This window comes from Musca domestica, unplaced genomic scaffold (assembly GCF_030504385.1).
Source record: "Musca domestica strain aabys unplaced genomic scaffold, Musca_domestica.polishedcontigs.V.1.1 37, whole genome shotgun sequence".
NCBI lineage: Eukaryota > Metazoa > Arthropoda > Insecta > Diptera > Muscidae > Musca > Musca domestica.
The window spans coordinates 3,502,861-3,523,484 of NW_026712321.1; the positions used below are offsets into that span (position 1 = coordinate 3,502,861).

The window sequence follows — 20,624 nt, forward strand, 5'->3', positions numbered from 1 at the left end:
CCATAATTAGCTTAATGAATTGTGTGCGGTTGTGGTATCCTTTACGGTTTTCATGTGTGGTGGTCATGATTTGTAGTTTTCTCAAAACTGGCCAAAAAAAAACACATTCGACAATTGGTGATGTGTCCGAAACGCCAACAATGTTTTCGGAATTTTCAATTGGCGAGCCGTGGCATATGCCACCACGCTTTCAATCACGGCCGAACCTAAAATCGCATTGCTTTTATGATTGTAACATGTTGTTGATGTTTTTTTTTTCTCTCGCTCTCTCTATTTTACAGGACTATGGCACTTTACTGTGTTGGGCCAGTAATGAAATCGGTGATCAGACAGAACCCTGTGTCTATACCATAGCCCCAGCAGGTAAGTAGTTGTAACTGTTGTATTGCAAATAGCTGCGTTGATGCAGTCAAATCATCTATCCTTCGGCGTGTTGCGGGTATTGTTAACTGCCAAATCATGTTTTATGAAAACGTGCTATTTGACTTGCCACCAGTAAACTCTGGGCGGGAGGAGGAGGAGTTTGGTACAGAACTCTCGCGACTTGTGTCAATCACCGCAAAGTCATTCAACCATTAATTAATTTTGACTCGGCCTCTCGTCGCCGGGTCATCTATCACAGACTAGAAATAACAATGCCAAACAAGAGACAGATGGTCTGTGAGAGAAGGGAGAAGTTGGGAAAAGGAGATGAGCGGATGAACCAGTCACCAGAATTCATTTTTCTTTTATAGACCGTAGCGCTCGCTCGTTGTGACATTAATCGTTATCAAGGACCTCAATGTTACTTCCATTAAGGATGTTTTTGTTTCCGCATTGGTGTTGTCGTTGTTATTTACACTCTGATGGGCTTTTTGTCTGTGTGCGTTCGTCTGTATTCATATCCGGTTTACAATGCTAATATTCGTGGTTTTCAATATGTGTTTGTAATTACAACTACAGGCATATGTGTTTAGCGGAAGTATGCCACGCTAATGGCATTGCGACATCGGTAAACACAAACAATGGAACAATAGGGAAAATAGATTTTCTCATTTTTCATTGCGATATTTTGCAATAAACAATGAAGAAGGGTGGGGTAGAGAATCAAGGATGTTTAAAAATCGCATCCCATTCCTTTAAAAAAATATTGAAAAAAAATATATAATAAATTTACGTGCCTTTGGTCCTTTAAAAAAATATTTTTTAAAAAATCCAAATGCCTTTGGTCCCTTGAAAAAATATTTTTTAAAAAACCCACGTTCCTTCTTTCCTTGGAAAAAAATATTTTTAAAAAATCCACGTTCTTTCTTTCCTTGGAAAAAATAATTTTTAAAAAATCCACGATCCTCCTTTCCTTGGAAAAAATAATTTTTAAAAAATCCACGTTCCTTCTTTCCTTAGAGAAAATATTTTTTAAAAAATCCACGTGCCTTTGGTCCTTTGAAAAAATACTTTTTTAAAAATCCACGTGCCTGTGGTCCTTTGAAAAAATACTTTTTAAAAAATCCACGTGCCTTTGGTCCATTGAAAAAATATTTTTTAAAAAATCCACGTACCTTTGGTCCTTTGAAAAAATAATTTTTAAAAAATCAACGTGCCTTTGGTCCTTTGAAAAAATATTTTTTAAAAAATCCACGCTTATTCTTTCCTTAGAGAAGATATTTTTTAAAAAATCCACGTTCATTCTTTCCTTGGAAACAATATTATTTAAAAATCCACGTCCCATTGGTCCTTGGAAAAATATTATTTAAAAAATCCTCATTCCATTGGTCCTTTGAGAAAATAATTTTTAAAAAATCCACGTTCCTTCTTTTCTTGGAAAAAATAATTTTTAAAAAATCCACGTTCTTTCTTTTCTTAGAAAAAATAATTTTTAAAAAATCCACGTACCTTTGTTGCTTTGAAAAAATATTTTTTAAAAAATCCACGTTCCTTTGTTGCTTTGAAAAAATATTTTTTAAAAAATCCACGTTCCTTTGTTGCTTTGAAAAAATATTTTTTAAAAAATCCACGTTCCTTTGTTGCTTTGAAAAATATTTTTTTAAAAAATCCACGTTCCTTTGTTGCTTTGAAAAAATATTTTTTAAAAAATCCACGTTCCTTTGTTGCTTTGAAAAAATATATTTTAAAAAATCCACGTTCCCTTGTTGCTTTGAAAAAATATTTTTTTAAAAAATCCACGTTCCTTTGTTGCTTTGAAAAAATATTTTTTAAAAAATCCACGTTCCTTTGTTGCTTTGAAAAAATATATTTTAAAAAACCCACGTTCCTTTGTGGCTTTGAAAAAATATTTTTTAAAAAATCCACGTTCCTTTGTTGCTTTGAAAAAATATTTTTTAAAAAATCCACATTCCTTGGTCCTTCGAAAAAATATTATTTAAAAAATCCACGTTCTTTTGTTGCTTTGAAAAAATATTTTTTAAAAAATCCACGTTCCTTTGTTGCTTTGAAAAAATTTTTTTTTAAAAAATCCACGTTCCTTTGTGGCTTTGAAAAAATATTTTTTAAAAAATCCACGTTCCTTTGTTGCTTTGAAAAAATATATTTTAAAAAATCCACGTTCCTTTGTTGCTTTGAAAAAAAATTTTTAAAAATCCACGTTCCTTTGTTGCTTTGAAAAAATATTTTTTAAAAAATCCACGTTCCTTTGTTGCTTTGAAAAAATATTTTTTAAAAAATCCACGTTCCTTTGTTGCTTTGAAAAAATATTTTTTTAAAAAATCCACGTTCCATTGTTGCTTTGAAAAAATATTTTTTAAAAAATCCACGTTCCTTTGTTGCTTTGAAAAAATATTTTTTAAAAAATTCACGTTCCTTTGTGGCTTTGAAAAAATATTTTTTAAAAAATCCAAGTTCCTTTGTTGCTTTGAAAAAATATTTTTTAAAAAATCCACATTCCTTGGTCCTTCGAAAAAATATTATTTAAAAAATCCACATTCTTTTCGTACTTGGAAAAAATTCCTTTTAAAAAATCCAAGTCCATTTGGTCCTTTGAAAAAGTATTTTTTAAAAAATCCATGTGCCTTTGGTTCTTGGTTCTCAAAAATATATTATTTAAAAATCCACGTCCCTTTGGTCCTTCGAAAAAATATTATTTAAAAAATCCACGTCCCTTTGGTCCTTCGAAAAAATATTATTTAAAAAATCCCCGCTCCTATATTCCTTAGAAAAAATATTATTTAAAAAATCCGCGTTCCTTTGATCCTTAAAAAAAATATAATTTACAAAATCCACAGGAGAAAGGCTTGAAAATATGTTAAGTTTTTTGTAAGTCCACGTTAAAGGCACAGGATATAATGACTCGCATGGAAGGTCGTGGAAGACACTTTGTGTGGGTCTTGAATAATTCCTTAAAAACGTTTGTTGTAGTTAAATCAAATATCACAGTATAATGTCTTGAAAAAAGCTTGAAAATGACTTGAACATTTTCTTTTTAAAACCTTCGATTTTTGAATCATGAAACGACATATAAATGAATTGAATTGTCAGATTTATTTGCTAAAGGAATAATTATATTCAAAAACATCGAACTCTTTTCATAAAATTAAGAATAAAAATGATTTGAAAAAGGCTTGAAAATGACTTGAAAATTTTCTAACACACGCTGGATACTTTGAAGTTCCTAAAAGCCTTAAAACTGTCTTCAGAAATTCACTAATTAACCCATTTTGTATAAATAAAGTGGTATGGGGCTTAAATAATTCCTAAAAAACTTTAATTGTAATTAAATGGAGAGTGACTGTGAAATGACTCGAAAAAGGCTTGAAAATTAGTTGAAAAGTTTGTTCGTTATTCGAATACAGAAATGACTTGAAAATAAATTGAGTTTTCAGTTATATTTGGTAAGGGAATATTTATATTCAAAAATATCGAAATTGTTTCTTTGAATCAAGATTGAAAATGATTTGAAAAAGGCTTGAAAATAACTTGAAAATTTTCTAACACACGCTGGATACTTTAAAGGTCCTAAGGGTTAAAAAATGTCTTCAGAAATTCACTAATTATTTAATTTTGTAGAAATGACTTGTAAATGATTTAAAAATATATTTTACAAAGTCAAATCTTAGGCTTGAAAATGACTTGAAAAAAGCTTAAAGGTTTGTTGAGTTCTCTTTTATATATACACCTTGAAGGCACAAGATATAAAGAGGGTTTTGAAAGTCCATATAAGTCAGATTGTATAGGGCTTGATTACTTTCATGAAAAAGTTTATGGTAGTTAAATGAAAAAAAATTGAAAAAGGCTTGAAAATGAAACGAAAAAGGCTTGAAAATGACTTGAAAATTTGTAGGTAAATGAAAAGTGACAGTAAATGACTTGAATAAGGCTTGAAAATGACTTGAACATATTGTTTCAAAAATCTTAATTTTTTTAATCATAAAACGAGATTTAAATAAATTGTCAGATTTATTTGACCAATTCAGTTTGTAGAAATGACTTGTAAATGATTTGAGAACATATTATACAAAATCAGGTTTTAAGCTTGAAAATGACTTGAAAAAGGCTTGAAAATATGTTGAGTTTTCTTTAACAAATCCAAATTGAAGGCACAGAATAAGATGAGTGTTTTAATAGTTTATAAAAGCCACATTGTATAGGGCCTGAATAATTTCACATCAAAGTTTATTGCAGTTCAATAAAAAGTGACTGTAAAATGAATTGAAAAAGGCTTGAAAATGACTTGAACATATTGTTTAAAAAATCTTCGGTATTTGAATCGTGAAATGGCATGTAAATTAATTGTACTGTCAGTTTTATTTGCTATTGGAACAATTAGCTTCAAAGGCATTGGGAATTTCCTTTAAAAATAAAATTGAAAATGACTTGAAAAAGGCTTGAAAATTACTTGAACGATTTCTTGTACAAAATCTTCTTTATTTAAATATGAAAAAGATATGAAAATGTATTGAAATGTCGGTTTCATTTGCTACTGGAACAATTATCTTCAGAGGAATTGAAAATTTCCCTCTTAAGTTAAGATTGAAAATGACTTGAAAAAAGCTTGAAAATGAATTGAAGAACTATTTCAAAAGTCTTTGTATTTTGAACAACGAACGACATAAAAATAATGCATTTACTTCATATCCACCTCAATATCATTCCAAATCAATAACAAATATCCATAAAAATCCTTAGACATAAGCTTGAAAAAGGTATTGAAAAAGGCTTGAAAATGAATTGAAAAAATATCCTTTAAAATCCATGCTAATTTTTCAGGTGAACCGGATCCCTTGGTAAACTGCACGCTACTCAATCAAACCTCAACCGGCTTTCAAATTGAATGTGTTGAGGGTTTCGATGGTGGCCTGCAACAGGATTTCATTATGGAGGTATATGTGAATGGTACCACAAGGCATCCGAAAATCTACAAATCTAAGTGAGTAGCATTAAAAATGCAAAGAAAACATATTTTTAAATTTTAAACTTCTTTCTTCCTTTTCTCGTTTTATTTTTTTTCCAAATGCCTGCTGCTGCTATCATTTTTCAAAAATGTCTTATATATGCTCTTTTATATCCGGACAATCTTTTGCTGCCCTTCAACGACAAATACCATGCAATGTTGCTGTTGTTATTGCAAACACCATGATGTGGATGCGGATGATGATGATGACGACGACAATGACTGGTACAAATGCAACGACAACTGCCGTTCGGAAAAAAAAAATCCTGTCACTTCATATTACGTTACCATGAAATCATGCTACTCCAAATGCAATTGGGTGTGTGCGTAACTCCCTCTATGTGTGTGTGTGGTCTTTGTGAAAATGTATGCAAATTGCTATCTGCATTTGTTTTCTCCGGCCGCACACTTCTCCTGTGACTTACTGGAAACCAACACCGCCATCATCAACATTACCAAAACCCGCTCACCCCAACCCTTTTTGTTGCTACGCCTGGCCCGGAAACAACAACATTCCTTTTTTTTGGGAAATGTTGCAAAATTTTCAGAACACCATATTTTGAGGTGCGTGGCCTGATTCCAGGTGCCGGCTATAATGTATTTTTGGTAGCTCACAATAGCAAAGGACGCAGTAATGCCACAATCCTGCAAGTCTATACACTTAAGGATCCCGAAAAACAGACAGGTTTGTGGACAAACAAATCTACAGTTGGTGGTAGTCTTTCATAGTTTTGTGTTACGACAAGATGTGTCATTTTTGCCGAACTGAAAGTTCGCCAGAGAAATGGTGGTCTCCAGGCCATGTCAAGGGTGGGCGGAGAGAGAGAGTGGGAGGTGGAAGGGGACCACTTTTCTGTGCTGTGAATTTAAAGCCTTTTATACCAGATATTTGTAGTTGGCATGCTGTAGTTTAGAGTTTTAGTTTTACTGGAAAACCACCAGGGCTGGGAAGTGGGAATTTGTTGCAAGGCCAGATTTCCAAAACTTCCAGAGGTCTCTTTTGTTTAAGAGAACTTGGAAAGGAAGTAACTCAGATGCAGATAAAATTGTTTTTATTTCTAATTCGTCCTTATTGACTTCCCAGCCCTGGGGAATTTATTTATTTAATATTTAAAAAAATATATTTTCTTGATAACAAATTTTTTCAGTTTTGATTACTTACAAAAAGCAATTCGTTACAACAATGCCTTTGTTTAATGTGACTGTTCTCAGCACCTCAACTACCACCACCCCCTGTACACCTTATAATTTAACACCACCACCACCCAAGTCCAATAAGAAAAGTAAGAGATTTTTTTGGTTATTTTTGTTGGAATTAATAATTATGCACTGAATTTTATTTTTAATATTTTTTTAAAAAATAAAAAATACATTTTCTTAACTTTGCAGATGGCTTAAAAAAATTAACAAAAAAGATATAATTAAATAAATATTAAAAAAAAAATTAAAATTTTATTTTAATTTTCTCATTTCTCCCTCCTTCACAGATCTCTCCTTGGCCTATGCCCCCGTCATTGAGGATATACGTCCATTTCTGGGCATCCTCGTGGGCATTGTGGTCAGCATCATTTTGGTGGCCTTTATCATAGTGATTATTGTACGCATGCGCGGCTCATCGGGTAGAGATCGTAATAATTATATGCATGGCACGGCAACGGCCCAGGGACGCAACAATAATGGCTTGGGTTCGCTGCACAACAGCCATGACATGCATAATGGTCGCGGCAATTGTCATGTGACAAGCAGTATAGATAGCATTGATAAGAATCCGGATATAATACCACAGGGTAAGTGAAAAGTTTGAAATAAAAAAAAACCATCCGCAAACTTGGAAGGAATTTTGAAAAATATTTTCGAAAATCTCAAAATATGGGCTCGGAAAATAGATTCGTAACTCTAAAAAATATGATTTATAAACATTCATGAAAGAGGCTTGAAAAGGGCATTAACAATTCTTTAAAATCCATTTGGCAAGCAGAGGAAAATGGCTTGAAAACAACCTGAAAAAAGCTTGAAACTTTCTACAAGCAATCGACGTTTTAATCGCCGGAAAAAAAAACTCTATGAAAACGGTGAAATCAGGTATAAACCAAAGGCTTGAAAGCGACAAGAAAAAAACTTGAAAACATTTCGAACGATCAATGTTATGGCTTCAGAAAAAAAGTCTTGAAAACGACATGAAAAAGGCTTGAAATACACTTTGAATAATTCGAGCTGTAGGCACAATCAAAATAAGCTTTTTATACGCCCAGGAAAGTAACTTTACAAGGGCTTGAAAAAGTCTTTTAAAACATGGATGTTGAAAAAACAGGGACAGTTTCTGTAAGGACTTAACGTTGCAGGCTTAGGAATAAAACCTGAAAACGTCTTGAACATTTAACATTGTAAGCACAGGCATATGTCATGAGAAAAATCTTGAAAAACTCTTTAATATATCAATGTAGTGGGTTTAAGGAGAAGGCTTGAAAATGACATGAAAAAGGCTTGTAAATCTCTTTGAAAATTAAGAGATGTAAGCACAAAGGAAGCTTTTTTATACGCCCAGGAAAATAACTTGACTAAGGCTTGAAAAAGTAATTTAAAACATGGATGTTGAAAGAACATGAAAAAAGCTTGATAAGAAATTGAAAAAGGCTTGAATGATTCTATAAAGAACTAACGTTGCAGGCTTTGGAATAAAAACTTGAAAACGGCTTGAGTATTTAACATTGAAAGCTCAGACATGTGACATGAAAAAAAATCTTGAAAAACTCTTTAATATATCAATGTAGTGGGTTCAGGAAGAAGGCTTGAAAACGACATGAAAAAGGCTTGAAATACTCTTTGGAAGCTTTTTATACGCCCAGGAAAATAACTTGACAACGGCTTGAAAAAATCTTGTAAAACATAGATGAATGCTTTCTTCGAGAAGAAGGCTTGAAAACGACATGAAAAAGGCTTGAAATACTCTTTGAACAATAACATGTACCTACTTTTAGAATTGAAGGTACAATCAAAATCGTTTAGCTAAATCCTATTGCTAGCTAAGAAAAAAAGCTTGAAAACAACTCGAAAAAGTCATTAACATTTCTGTAAGGATCTGACGTTGCAGGAACTAGGATAAAAACTTCGAAACTCCGTAAACATTCAATGATGTAATCATAGGCAGATGACTTAAAAAGACATGAAAATTTTGTAAAAAAACTCTTTTAACAATCGATGTTGTGAGTTTAGAGAGAATGCTTGAAAAAGACTTGAAAAAGGCTTGGACGTCTCTGCTAAAGTTAAAATGGTAGGAATCGGGATAAAAATTTGTAAACTGCTCAAACTATTAGCGGATGGCATACGACTTGAAAAAAGGATAAAAATCTTGAAAACCTATTTCAATAATCATTTGTTGTGGCTTCAGAAGAAAAGACTTGAAAAAGGCTTGAAAAAAATCTTTTAAAAAATCAATATTTTAAGCAAAGGAAAAGGCCTGAAAATAACTTGAAAAAGTCTTGAACCTTTCTGAAAGGAACTCACGTTGACGTTGGAGAAAAACTCTTAAATGTATCAATGTTGTGGGTTCAGGAAGAAGGCTTGACAATGACATGAAAAAGGCTTGAAACACTCTTGAAGCCATAAGACATGTTGACAAAATTAAATTAGGGGTTTAAGGAGTAACATAATTTACACACTTGGAAGGCATAAAGACGCCAAGAGAAATATTTCACAGCTCTTTAAACGATCAATGTTGTAGGCCAAAAATAGAGGCTTGAAGATGACATGAAAAAGGCTTGAAATACTCTTCAAACAATAAACGTTCAAGAAACACAAAAAATGCTTCAAAGTATTTTCAAATATTCGTTAGCATATCTACAATGACAGATACAAAAAGAAAAGGCCTGGAATCCCTCAAGATATGCACAAAGCAAGCTCACAAAGAAGACATGAAAAGGCTTGTTGAAAATCGTTAAAAAAAAGTCCACGTTGTAGACACACAAGGAAGTCTTGAAAAGGGCTTAAAATAAAATGTTAATGAGTCCATAAGAAAGGTTTTCCAAATGGCTGGAAGATTACATTAAAAATGTCAGATACAACGATTCTGACATAAGCTTGAAAATGACTTGGAAATGAATTGAAAAACTCGTTAAAATTTTCTCTGGAAGCAGTACTAAAATTGACCTGCAAAATTTTTTGAAAGAAACTCGCTGCTGGCACAGGCAATAGGCTTTACAGTGTCTTGGTAATTCTTTAAAAGTGACACGTGTAGGGTCTGAAAAAAGGAATGACGAAGGCTTGAAATAATGTTCCATATTGTAGACTTAAAAAAGACATCAAAAGGGCTTGATTTAAATCATTTACAAATCTTCTGCAAAAATAACTAATTAGACATGAAAAAAGCTTCAAAACATCTTCACAAAATTCGTAATTACGGCATAGGAAGAACACTTTGAAATTATTTGGGAAAGTCCCATTATTTAGATGCATAAAAAGGCTTGAAAATGAATTGAAAATGTCCCTAACAATTCAAGTTGTTATCACATGAAAAAGGCTTGAAAATGAATTGAAAGTATCTGAAAGAAATTTATGTTATAAGCTCAATAAAAAAGGGCTCAGACATATTTTTAAAAATCCGCCATGTTAGCACAAGGAATAAGAACTGAAAGAGAATTAAAAATGCTTGAAAGTAATCCACATTTTTAGCACAAGAAAGGACTTGAAAATGACTAAAAAGGCTTGAAAATGATTTGAAACAATTATTAAATAATAAAGGGCAGGAAAAAAGACTTTAAAATAATATGAATAATTTATTTTAAAAATCCGCATTTTAAGCGCCTAAAAAATCTTAAAAAATAACTCGAATTTTCTGTTCCGAAAATCCGCAGAAAAAAATATTCCAAAAATCTTCGAAGTAATTTCAAAATCTTCCAAAAATTATCCTAATTTTGCATTTAATTTTCCTTTTCTTTCACCCCACAGATGGCCACGACGAAGATGACGAATGGACCACAAATGCCCACAATCATGCCTTTGCCACGGCGGCTTTGGCCGAACAGAATGCTGTCATAACCTCATCGACCACGTATGATCACATTATACCTACATATGCCGTTGTCGATAAGAAGTCACAAACACAACATTTACAACAACTGCAGCAACAACAGCAGCATCAGCAACAAACCCAACAAATGTCGGTGCAACCGCCACCCTCGCATCATGGACAATATCTGCAATATAATACCCTGATACCGACCAATAAAATGGGTGCATATGGCGCCCAACAGCAGCCGCAAACGGGAGCAAAGGTAAGTATTGTCTTTTTTTGGGTGGGAGGGAGTTGCGATGTTTTTGCAATTCTTTTAATTTGAAAAGGTATTACTTTTTTTTTTTTTTTGTAATCTCTAACTAAATGACTGAACGGAAATTTTTAGTTCGGTTATTTGCGTAGAACGGCTTAAATGTTAAACAAATAAACCTCAAATAGTTTTTAGCACTTAGTTTCTATTTTTATTTTATATATACGCCCATTAGGTGATAGAATGTGTTCATTAAGCAATAAAATGAATGCCCTCCGTACCCGCCGGCTGGCTGGCTGGCATATGGCTTGATTTGGGTTTTTGGAAACAAAACCCATTTTACAAACACACACTCAACCAAAAGAGGACATTTTAGCCTTAAACCAAATTGTTGTTATGGCTACAACAAATAAAATAAAGTGGCAAACAACACAACAACAACAACAATACAAACAATAAAACCACACTAACATATATGTTTATGTATATAAATATACAAATACATATGCAAAATGGAATAACAAATTTATATATATATAATGTGTGTGTGTAGGGGAAGCAGAGGCGTAGGCATTATTGAGAATATTGGAGATAACAAAATTCCATGGAGTAGTTCAGAAAAAGGGACAAAAAATTTAGGAAAATATGAAAGGAAAAAGGCTTGAAAGAGTCGTGGGAAAGTCCAAATTTTGGTTGAGAAAAGAGTCTTGAAAAGGAATTGAAAATGTCTTCTACAATTGCCAGATTGTTACCTCAAAAAAAAAAAAAAAAAAAGACCTGAAACTGAATTAGGAATGTCCCAAAACAAGCCAGTTTGTCAGCGCACGAAAATGTCTTGAAATGCCTTTAAAAAATCCACGTTGTTAGCACAGGATAAAGGCTTGAAAATGAATTGAAGATGCCGTAGAATAATCCACGCAAAAGATAAAGGCTTGGACATGAATTGAAAATGTCATTAAAATGAATTGATCATGTCTATAACACAATAAATTCTTTAATGCATGAAAAAGGCTTGAAAATGAATTGAAAGTGTTTTTAAAACTACACGTTGTTAGCATAAGTGAAAGACTTGGAAATGAATTGATAATGTCTTCAAAATTGAAAATTATTTGAAACAAATGCACATAATTAGCACCAGAAAAAGGCTTGAAAATGAATTGATAATGTCTTCAATTTATCCCCTCTTTTAGTGCTGAAATAAGGCTTGATAATGAATTGAATAAAATTTACGATGCCAGCACAGGAAAAAACCTTAACAAAATTATTTTTCTCAGTCAGGAAAAAGGCTTGAAAATGATTTGAAAGTGTCTTAAAAATATCAACATTGTTCCCAAAGGGAAGGTCTTGAAAATTAATTGAATCGGAGCCTCAGGAATTGAAAATGTCTTTAAATGACTTGAAAATGTCTTTAAAATGAATTGATCATGTCTATAACAAAATAAGTTCTTTAATGCTTGAATAAGGCTTGAAAATGAATTGAAATTGTTTTTAAAACTACACGTTGTTAGCATAAAGCAAAGGCTTGGAAATGAATTGATAATGTTTTCAATAAATACCCGATGTGAGCATTGAGAATGGCTTAAAAATTAATTGAAACAAATGCACGTAATTAGCACCAGAAAAAGGCTTGAAAATGAATTGCTAATGTCTTCAATTTATCCCCACTTTTAGTGCAGAAAATTAGGCTTGAAAATTGATTGAATCAAATTCACGATTTCAGCACAGGAAAAAGCCTTTAAAAAACATTTTTCTCAGCCAGGAAAAAGGCTTGAAAATGTCTTGAAAATATTAACATTGTTCCCAAAGGGAAAGTCTTGAAAATTAATTGAATCGGAGACTCATGAATTGAAAATGTCTTTAAAATGAATTGATGATGTCTATAACAAAATTAGTTTTTGAATGCATGAAAAAGGCTTGAAAATGAATTGAAAGTGTCTTTAAAATAATGCACATTTTCAGCAAAGGAAAAATGCTTGAAAATTTATTGATAATGTCTTTGAAAAGTCCTCGTTGTTGCCACAGTAAAATGGATTGAAAATTAATTGAATCAAATCCTCGTTCTTAGCACAGGAAAAAGGCTTGAAAATGAATTGGCAGTATCTTAATACAATCTCTATTCTTAGCACAGCAAAAAGGCTGGACAATGGACTGAAATTAACTTTGAAGAATCCTCGTTGTTGTCACAGTAAAAAGGCTTGAAAATGAATTAAATAATATCCACGTTGTTAGCACAAGAAAAAGGCTTGAAAATGCATTGAATGTATTTGTACAAAATCTTCCTTTTTATCTCACCAAAAAGGCATGAAAATGAATTGAAATTGTCTTTGAAAAATCCTCGTTATTGTCACAGTAAAAAGACTTGGATATGAGTTGATAATGTCTTCAAAATATCAAGATTCTTCAAAAAGGAAAATGGCTTGAAAATGAATTGAAAGTATGTTAAACCAATATTCTTTCTTAGCACATGAAAAAGGCATAGAAATGTATTGAAATTGTTCTTAAAAAATCCTCGCTGCTGTAACAATAAAAAGGCTTAAAAATGTGTTGAAACAAATTCTCGTTCTTACCATATGAAAAAGGCTTGGAAATGAATTGAATTTTGTTCTTAAAAAGTCCTTGTTGTTGGAAGAGTAAAATTACTTGAAAATGAATTGATAATACCTTTAAAATATCAACATTATTCGCAAAGGGTAAAGGCTTGAAAATGAACTGAATTAGATTAGATTGTTAGCACAAGAAAAAAAAGCTTGAAAATGAATTGAAATTGTCTTTGAATTATCCACATTTTTAACAGAGAAAAAAGGCTTGAAAATGAATTGATGATGCCTTTTATTTATGTCTTTAAAAATCCTCCTTGTTAACACAGGAAAAAGGCTAAACATGAATTTAAATAAATCCGTATTTTTGTTAAAGGAAAGAGGCTTGAAAATGAATTGAAAATATCTTTATTCTTAGCACAGGAAAAGGCATAGAAATGAATTGAAAATGTCTTAAACGGCTTGAAAAAAAATCCTACTTCTTAGTAGTTTAAAAAAGGAATTGAAAATATCTTAACAAACCCCCCGTTCATAGAACATGAAAAAGGCTTGAAAATGAATTGAAATTGTCTGTGAAATATTCACATTTTTAACAGAGAAAAAATGCTTGAAAATGTCTTTAAAATATCAAAAAGAGGCTAAATAATTAATTGTATCAGATCCTCGTTCTTAGCAAAGGAAAAAAGCTTGAAAAGGAATTGAAATTATCTTTGAAAAGTCCTCTTTGCTATCACGGTAAGAAGGCTTGAAAATAAGTTGAAATAAATCCTCGTTCTTAGCACAGGAAATGCTTGAAAATGAATTGATGATGTTTTTAGTTTATGTCTTTAAAAATCGTCGTTGTTAACACAGCAAAAAGGCTAAAAATGAATTAAAACAAATCCACATTTTAGTAAAGGAAAGAGACTTGGAAATGAATTGAAAATATCTGAAGGCAAACTTCATTCTTAGCACAGAAAAAAGGCATGAAAATTAATTATAAATGTCTTAAAAGGCTTGAAATAAATCCTCCTTCTTAGCACAGGAAAAAGTATTAAAAATGAATTGAAAATAAATTCACAAAACCCTCGCTCTTAGGACATGAAAAAGGCTCGAAAATGAATTGAAATTGTCTGAGAAATATTCACATTTTTAACAGAGGAAAAAGGCTTGAAAATGAATTGAAAATGTCTTTAAAATGTCAAAATTATTTCTAAAGGGAAATGGCTTGAAAATTAATTGTATCAGATCCTCGTTCTTAGCAAAGGAAAAAAGCTTGAAAAGGAATTGAAATTAAAAAGGCTTGAAAATGAATTGAAAGTATCGTCTTTCTTAGCACAGCATAAAGGCTTGAAAATGAATTAAAACAAATCCTCGTTCTAGCACTGGAAATAGACTTGAAAATTAATTGAAATTGTTTTTGAAAAATCCTCATTCTTAACATTTGAAAACGATATGAAAATGAATTGAAATTGTCTTTGAAAAATCCTCGTTCTTGAAACAGTAAAAGGGCTTAAAAATGAATTGAATAAGACCCGCGTTGTTAGCACAAGCAAAAAGGCTTGAAAATGAATTGAAAATGTCTCAAAAGGCTTAGAAATTACTTGAAACAAATCCTTATTCTTATCACAGGAATAAGGCTTGAAAATAAATTGAAAATGCCTTTAAATTATCAACATTGTTCACAAACAAAAAAGGCTTGAAAATGAATTGGATCAGATCCACGTTGTTAGCTCAAGAAAAAAGGCTTGAAAAAAAAATGAAAGTATCAAAAAGGCTTGAAAATGAGTTGAAATTGTTTTTGAAAAATCCTCGTCGTTGGAATAGTCAAAAAGTCTTGAAAATGAATTGATAATGCCTCTAGAACATCAACATTCTACACAAATGGAAAAGTCTTGAAAAGAAATAGAATTAGATCCATTAGAAAGGATTTAAAAATGATTTGAGATTATCTTAAAACAATCTTCTTTCTTAGCACAGCGATAGGCAAATCCTCGTTCTTGGCATAGGAAGAAGGCTTGAAAATGAACTGTAATTGTCCTGAAAAATCCTCATTCTTAACATATGCAAATAAATTGAAATTCTCATTGAAAAAGGCATGAAAATGAATTGGAATTGTCTAAAAAGGCATTAAAATGAATTGATAATGTCTTAAAAAAAGGCTTAATATAAACTAAATCAGATCCATGTTGTGTAGCACATGAAAAAGGCTTGAAAATGAATTGAAAATATCTTCACAAAATCCTCGTTGTTTGAACAGTAAAAAAGGCTTCAAAAAGGAATTGATAATGTCTTGAAAATATCAATATTGCACACAATGGGAAATGGCTTAAATATCAATTGAATCAGATCCATGTTCTTAGCACAGCAAAAAGTCTTGAAAATGAATTGAAAGACTTGCTAATGACTTGATAATGTACACGTTGTTTACACGGGGAAAAGAATTCAAAAATTAGTTGGATTGTGAATCCTCTTTTTCAGGGGAGAAAAAAGGCATTAAAGTCTATAAAAGATCCAAGTTTTGTACCCAATAAATAGGCCTGAGAAGTTTAAATTTTATTTCCGAAGAAGGCTTAAAATTTACTTAAAAAACCACGTTGTTGGCGATATTTTCCTGCAAAATTTCCAAAAACTCTGTTTTGCAGCCTACTCCCCTTTCGTGTCTTTTCCACGACCCTGTTTTCTCCCCATCTCTCTCTCCCTCTCTCGCTCTCTGTCATATGTGTGTGAGGGTCACTGTTGTTTTCGGTTAGAATGTGTTAACCGAGATTGTTTATAATGACCGTTTGTGGCAATTTGAATGAATACCTTCATAAATAAAATTGTGTTGTTGTTACGACCAAAAAAAAAAAAAAAGTCCTAGGTGAGCATGTGTAACATTTACCTCCTCCAACATGGCCTCTAACCGGTCATTTAGGTTTGGTTAGTTGGACAGCATTTTATGGTGTCCATATGCATGCATACCTAAATACATACACATACATAAACCAGTTATATGTTTTACAATAACATTTAAATATGGGTTGTTGTTGTGTGTGTTTTTATTTTAATTTATTTAAAAACTACCACAAATATTTTTTTTGTAGCACTAGCGAGATAAGAGTAACAAATAACTTTATTATTTGTATATTAGGGTGGTTCAAAATAAAATTAAAAATATATTTTTTTTTTAATTCCCTTCCAGAACGATTTATCCCATGCCGATATGACCGGCCTGGGCGGCCAGCCCCGCATGGCGCCCTATTGCAGTGCCACTTTGGGCCGACCACGACAAACGGAATTGAAACGAGCCGAACCCAACATCTATTCACAGGTAACGAAAATGATTGACAGTAGTGATTCGAAAAGCGATAGTTCCAAAGGTAGTAATGAAAAAACGTGTTTTATAACAGGCTACTCAACCAAAGTATAAATTGTTTATTTAAAAAAAAAATAACAACAAAAACAATTATCACGAAGCTAAAACAAAAGTGCCAAAATAAAGTTAATAAATATTACAACTAGGAAATTATTAGATAAACATTATTTTTTGTTAAAAAATATTTTAAGTTATTAATAATATTTTTTTTTTTTAATTTAATTTATTATGAAAATGATTTTTGTCTATAATTTAAAATATTTATTAAAAAAGTTATTAATAACAAATTATAAAATAATAATTTTTAATTTTAAATACAAAAGTATTATTTACCAGCTAAAAATATGATTTTAGTTCTAATTTAATTTTCAATACAAATTAAAAAAAAATTGTATTTATTTTATTTAAACTCGAAATTGTACGGAGTTACATACATTTCTATTTTTAACTAAAAAATAATGGATTATATAGAAAATAATTAGAAGAGAATTATTTTTTGGTTAAAAAATATTTTAATGAATTATTTTAATTTTTTTCTTAATTCTTGTTTTGTCTGTAATTTATAAAAATTCGAATGAAACACGAAACATTTACAAATAATAATTTATTATTTTATATACAAAAATTTTTAATTTTAAATACAATAGTATTATTTACCAGCAAGTAAAATATTTGTTATTTTAATTTAAGTTTCAATACTAATTTTAAAATTTATTTTATTTAAACACGAAATTTATTTTATTTAAACATACATTTCTATTTTTAACTAAAAAATAATGGCTTATAAATATGAATTTCTTTTTCAATAAATTTATTATTTTAATTTTTAAGTATTTTTAGCTATACAAAATAAAAATGCTAAACCAAATTTTCTTAATTTTTTATTTATTAAACAATAATTTTTCTTAATTTTTAAACGAAAATATTTTATTAAATTAATTTTGTTAATTATTTTTAAGACGCTTTTTAGGACAAAATTAGTAAAATAAATTATTATTAAAAAAAAGTTAAATTAAAAGGTGTTTTTTTTTTAATTTTAGTTTTTCAAATAAATTCAAATGAATTTATTTTTAAATGAAAACATGTTTTAGCTGTATATTGATTTTGGAAAATTAAAATAAATAATATTATATAGCAGAAATATTTTTATAACCCAAAAAAAAAAAAATTATTAAATTAATTTTGTTAATTATTTTTAATTCTTATTCGGTTAATTTTTTTTTAAATATTCCAATGCACTAAAATTATTTAAAAACAAAAAAAAATTAAAAATATTGCAAATTAAAAAAGAGTTACTTTTTAATATTAGGTTTTTAAATAAATTTATATTTTTGTTGCAAAAAATGGAAAGCAATAAAATATTTAGTTTTATTAATTTAATTAAATTATGCTCTAGAAAAATTAAGTCGCTTATTCGGCATTCTTTTTTTTTTTTTTTTTTTTTTTTTGATTTTTTATTTGAGATATTCCAATGCACTAAAATTATTAAAAAAATGAATTAATAATATTGAAAATTAAAAAAAAAAAACAGCTAAATTTTTAATTAAATTTTTTTCTTAACAAATTTATATCATTATTTTTTCTTCTAGAAAAACAAACACTAAAATTGAAAGCAATTAAATATTTCGTTTTGTTAAATTAATAAAATATGCTCAAGAAAAACGAAATTTTTAATAAGATATAAAAAAATTAAAATAATTATTTTTCAAGGAAAAATTATTTTGAGCTAGATTGATTTAAAAAAAAAATAAATAGCACAACATATTAATAATGCCTAACAAAAAATACTTACATTTTTGTTATTTTTTTATTTCGCTCATTCGGATAATTTATTTATTTATTTTTTTTGTAATAAAAGATATTCGAATGCACTAAAATTATTTAAATATAATAATAACATTGCATATAAGTAAAATAGTTATATTTTTAATTTATTTATTTTTTTTTTTTTAAGAAAATATTTTTTTCCAAAAAAACTAAACCTAAATAAGAAAGCAATTGAATATTTGGTTTTATTGAAAAAAAAAAACAATAATAATAATAATAATAATAATAATAATAATAATAATAATAATAATAATAATAATATAATAATAATAATAATAATAATAATAATAATAATAATAATAATAATAATAATAATAATAATAATAATAATAATAATAATAATAATAATAATAAATATTTATGAAATAACCAAAAAATGTTATAAGATAAATTAAATTTGAAATTTATTTCTTTTAGTTTCAAAAATTAACAAAAGCAATAATTTTATAATTTATTGCCTTTTATAACAAAGGCAATAATATTTTATATTTGCCTCATAACCTGATTGTTTTTAATCAAATTTTTTCAATTTGGTTTCTAATTGAAATTGGGAATGAAACTATTGGACACACCGAAAATTATTATTTTTTTTTCTAAATAACAAAAAAAAAAAAAAACATAAAATTTTCCAAAGGAGAAAGTGGTGCAAATTATTCAGATTTTTTCGATTTTTATATTTTTTTAATTGAAAATAGCGCTGAAAATAAAAAAGGAATAACTTTTTTATTTAAGTAATATCAAATAATTATTTTTTATAATTTTATAATTATTAATTATAATTATTGCAAATTATTCAGATTTTTTTAAAAAAGCGCTCAAAATAAAACAGATTTTTATTTTATATATTTAATTGTTGTATTTTTTTTTTAATTTAATAAAAATGTCATGAACTAGTGAACAACTAAAAAATTAAATAAAGTTAATAGACAGAAGAAGATGAATAATTATTTTAAAAATTAAATGTTATCTTTCAATTGAATCCGTTTTTTTGTTATTTAAAGTATATATATAACTTAAAAATATTGTGTATCTTCACAAAATTAAATAACTAAAAATTATTGAAAATATTTTTTTTAATAAAAAAGCAATTTCTTAATTCGATTATAAATTTAATAATTTAAATCAAACACTAATTAATAAATAATTTTTTATAAACGTTCTAAATTTATAATATTTTGAGACACATTAGAAGTACTTTAATTGCATTTGATTATTTTAAATAGTACATTTTTAATTTTTTTTACTTTTACGATTTTTTTTGAACACATTAAAAATAATTGAATTGCGTCGAATATCGTTATATATTAAAAAAATAAAAACAATTATTTGAGCTTGACCTCAAGCTCAAATAATTGTTTTTATTAACTATCCAAAAGGTCGAAAAACCAGAGAAAATATTTATATTAAAAAAATATATAATTCTGTTATGAACAAATGTGTACTAAGAAATTGTGAATCTACCTAAATTTAATTAACGTCAATTAATTAAAAATGAAATTTTGATTACAAATTTAATTTTTAAAATTTATTTAAGTGAAACAATGATATATATATTTTTTTTGAAATTTTTCGACTTTAATTTTTTAACACCTTAAAAAATAAATAAAGTGCATTCGAATATTTTATATAACAATTAAAAATCCTTTAATATAATAATTTATAATTTATTTTAAATTAAATAACAATTTAAAATCCTTTAATATAATAATTTCTAATTTACTTTAAATCGAAAAATTTAAATTTAAAATTTAATTTAACTGGAAATAATTTAATTTAATTATATACATGATTTTTTGTTTTTTAAAAAGTATTTCAAAAGTTTTAATATATAAAAAAGTAAATAATAAAAATTAAATTTTTCTATTATTCAAATTTCATTAAAAATAAATTTGTTTAAAGAAAAATCATTATTGAGAAACCAATTTTTTTTGTCGTAGAATTTCAAAATAATTACATTTTAAATATGAATAAAAAAAATATGGCAAGAATATTTTTCGTTTGTTTATTAAATTAATTATTAAACAAAAATTGATTATTTATTAATTACAATTTTTAAATGATTAAAAAAAATTGATTTAATACAATAATTCTAAGAAGAGAACTGTTTTGGTATATAATTAAAAAAATCACAAGGAAATAGTTAGGTTTTTATTTTTTTTCACAAAATCTTTGTCTATTTTTAATATTCAGTTTTAATAATAGAATTTAACACAATAGTTGTTATAAATTTATTTACTAACTTAATATATAAAAAATATGTGTTCAAATGGGGGAAAACA

At 28.5% G+C, this 20,624-nt stretch overlaps 1 protein-coding gene across 4 annotated transcripts in view; it reads left to right on the plus strand.

The window, feature by feature from the left end:
- Window positions 1-20,624, plus strand: part of LOC101891049 (hemicentin-1) — a 364,516-nt gene that overhangs the window by 335,719 nt on the left and 8,173 nt on the right. For 2 of the 4 annotated variants that reach the window (XM_020035593.2, XM_020035594.2), the window contains 7 exons: window positions 282-363; window positions 5,200-5,359; window positions 5,932-6,068; window positions 6,532-6,666; window positions 6,871-7,170; window positions 10,328-10,653; window positions 16,345-16,473. In XM_020035593.2, coding sequence (XP_019891152.1) covers window positions 282-363; window positions 5,200-5,359; window positions 5,932-6,068; window positions 6,532-6,666; window positions 6,871-7,170; window positions 10,328-10,653; window positions 16,345-16,473 — 1,269 coding nt within the window. Of the gene's footprint in view, window positions 1-281; window positions 364-5,199; window positions 5,360-5,931; window positions 6,069-6,531; window positions 6,667-6,870; window positions 7,171-10,327; window positions 10,654-16,344; window positions 16,474-16,552; window positions 16,661-20,624 lie in introns of those variants that run through there. The other 2 variants (XM_059126157.1, XM_020035595.2) reach the window with 2 other exon arrangements.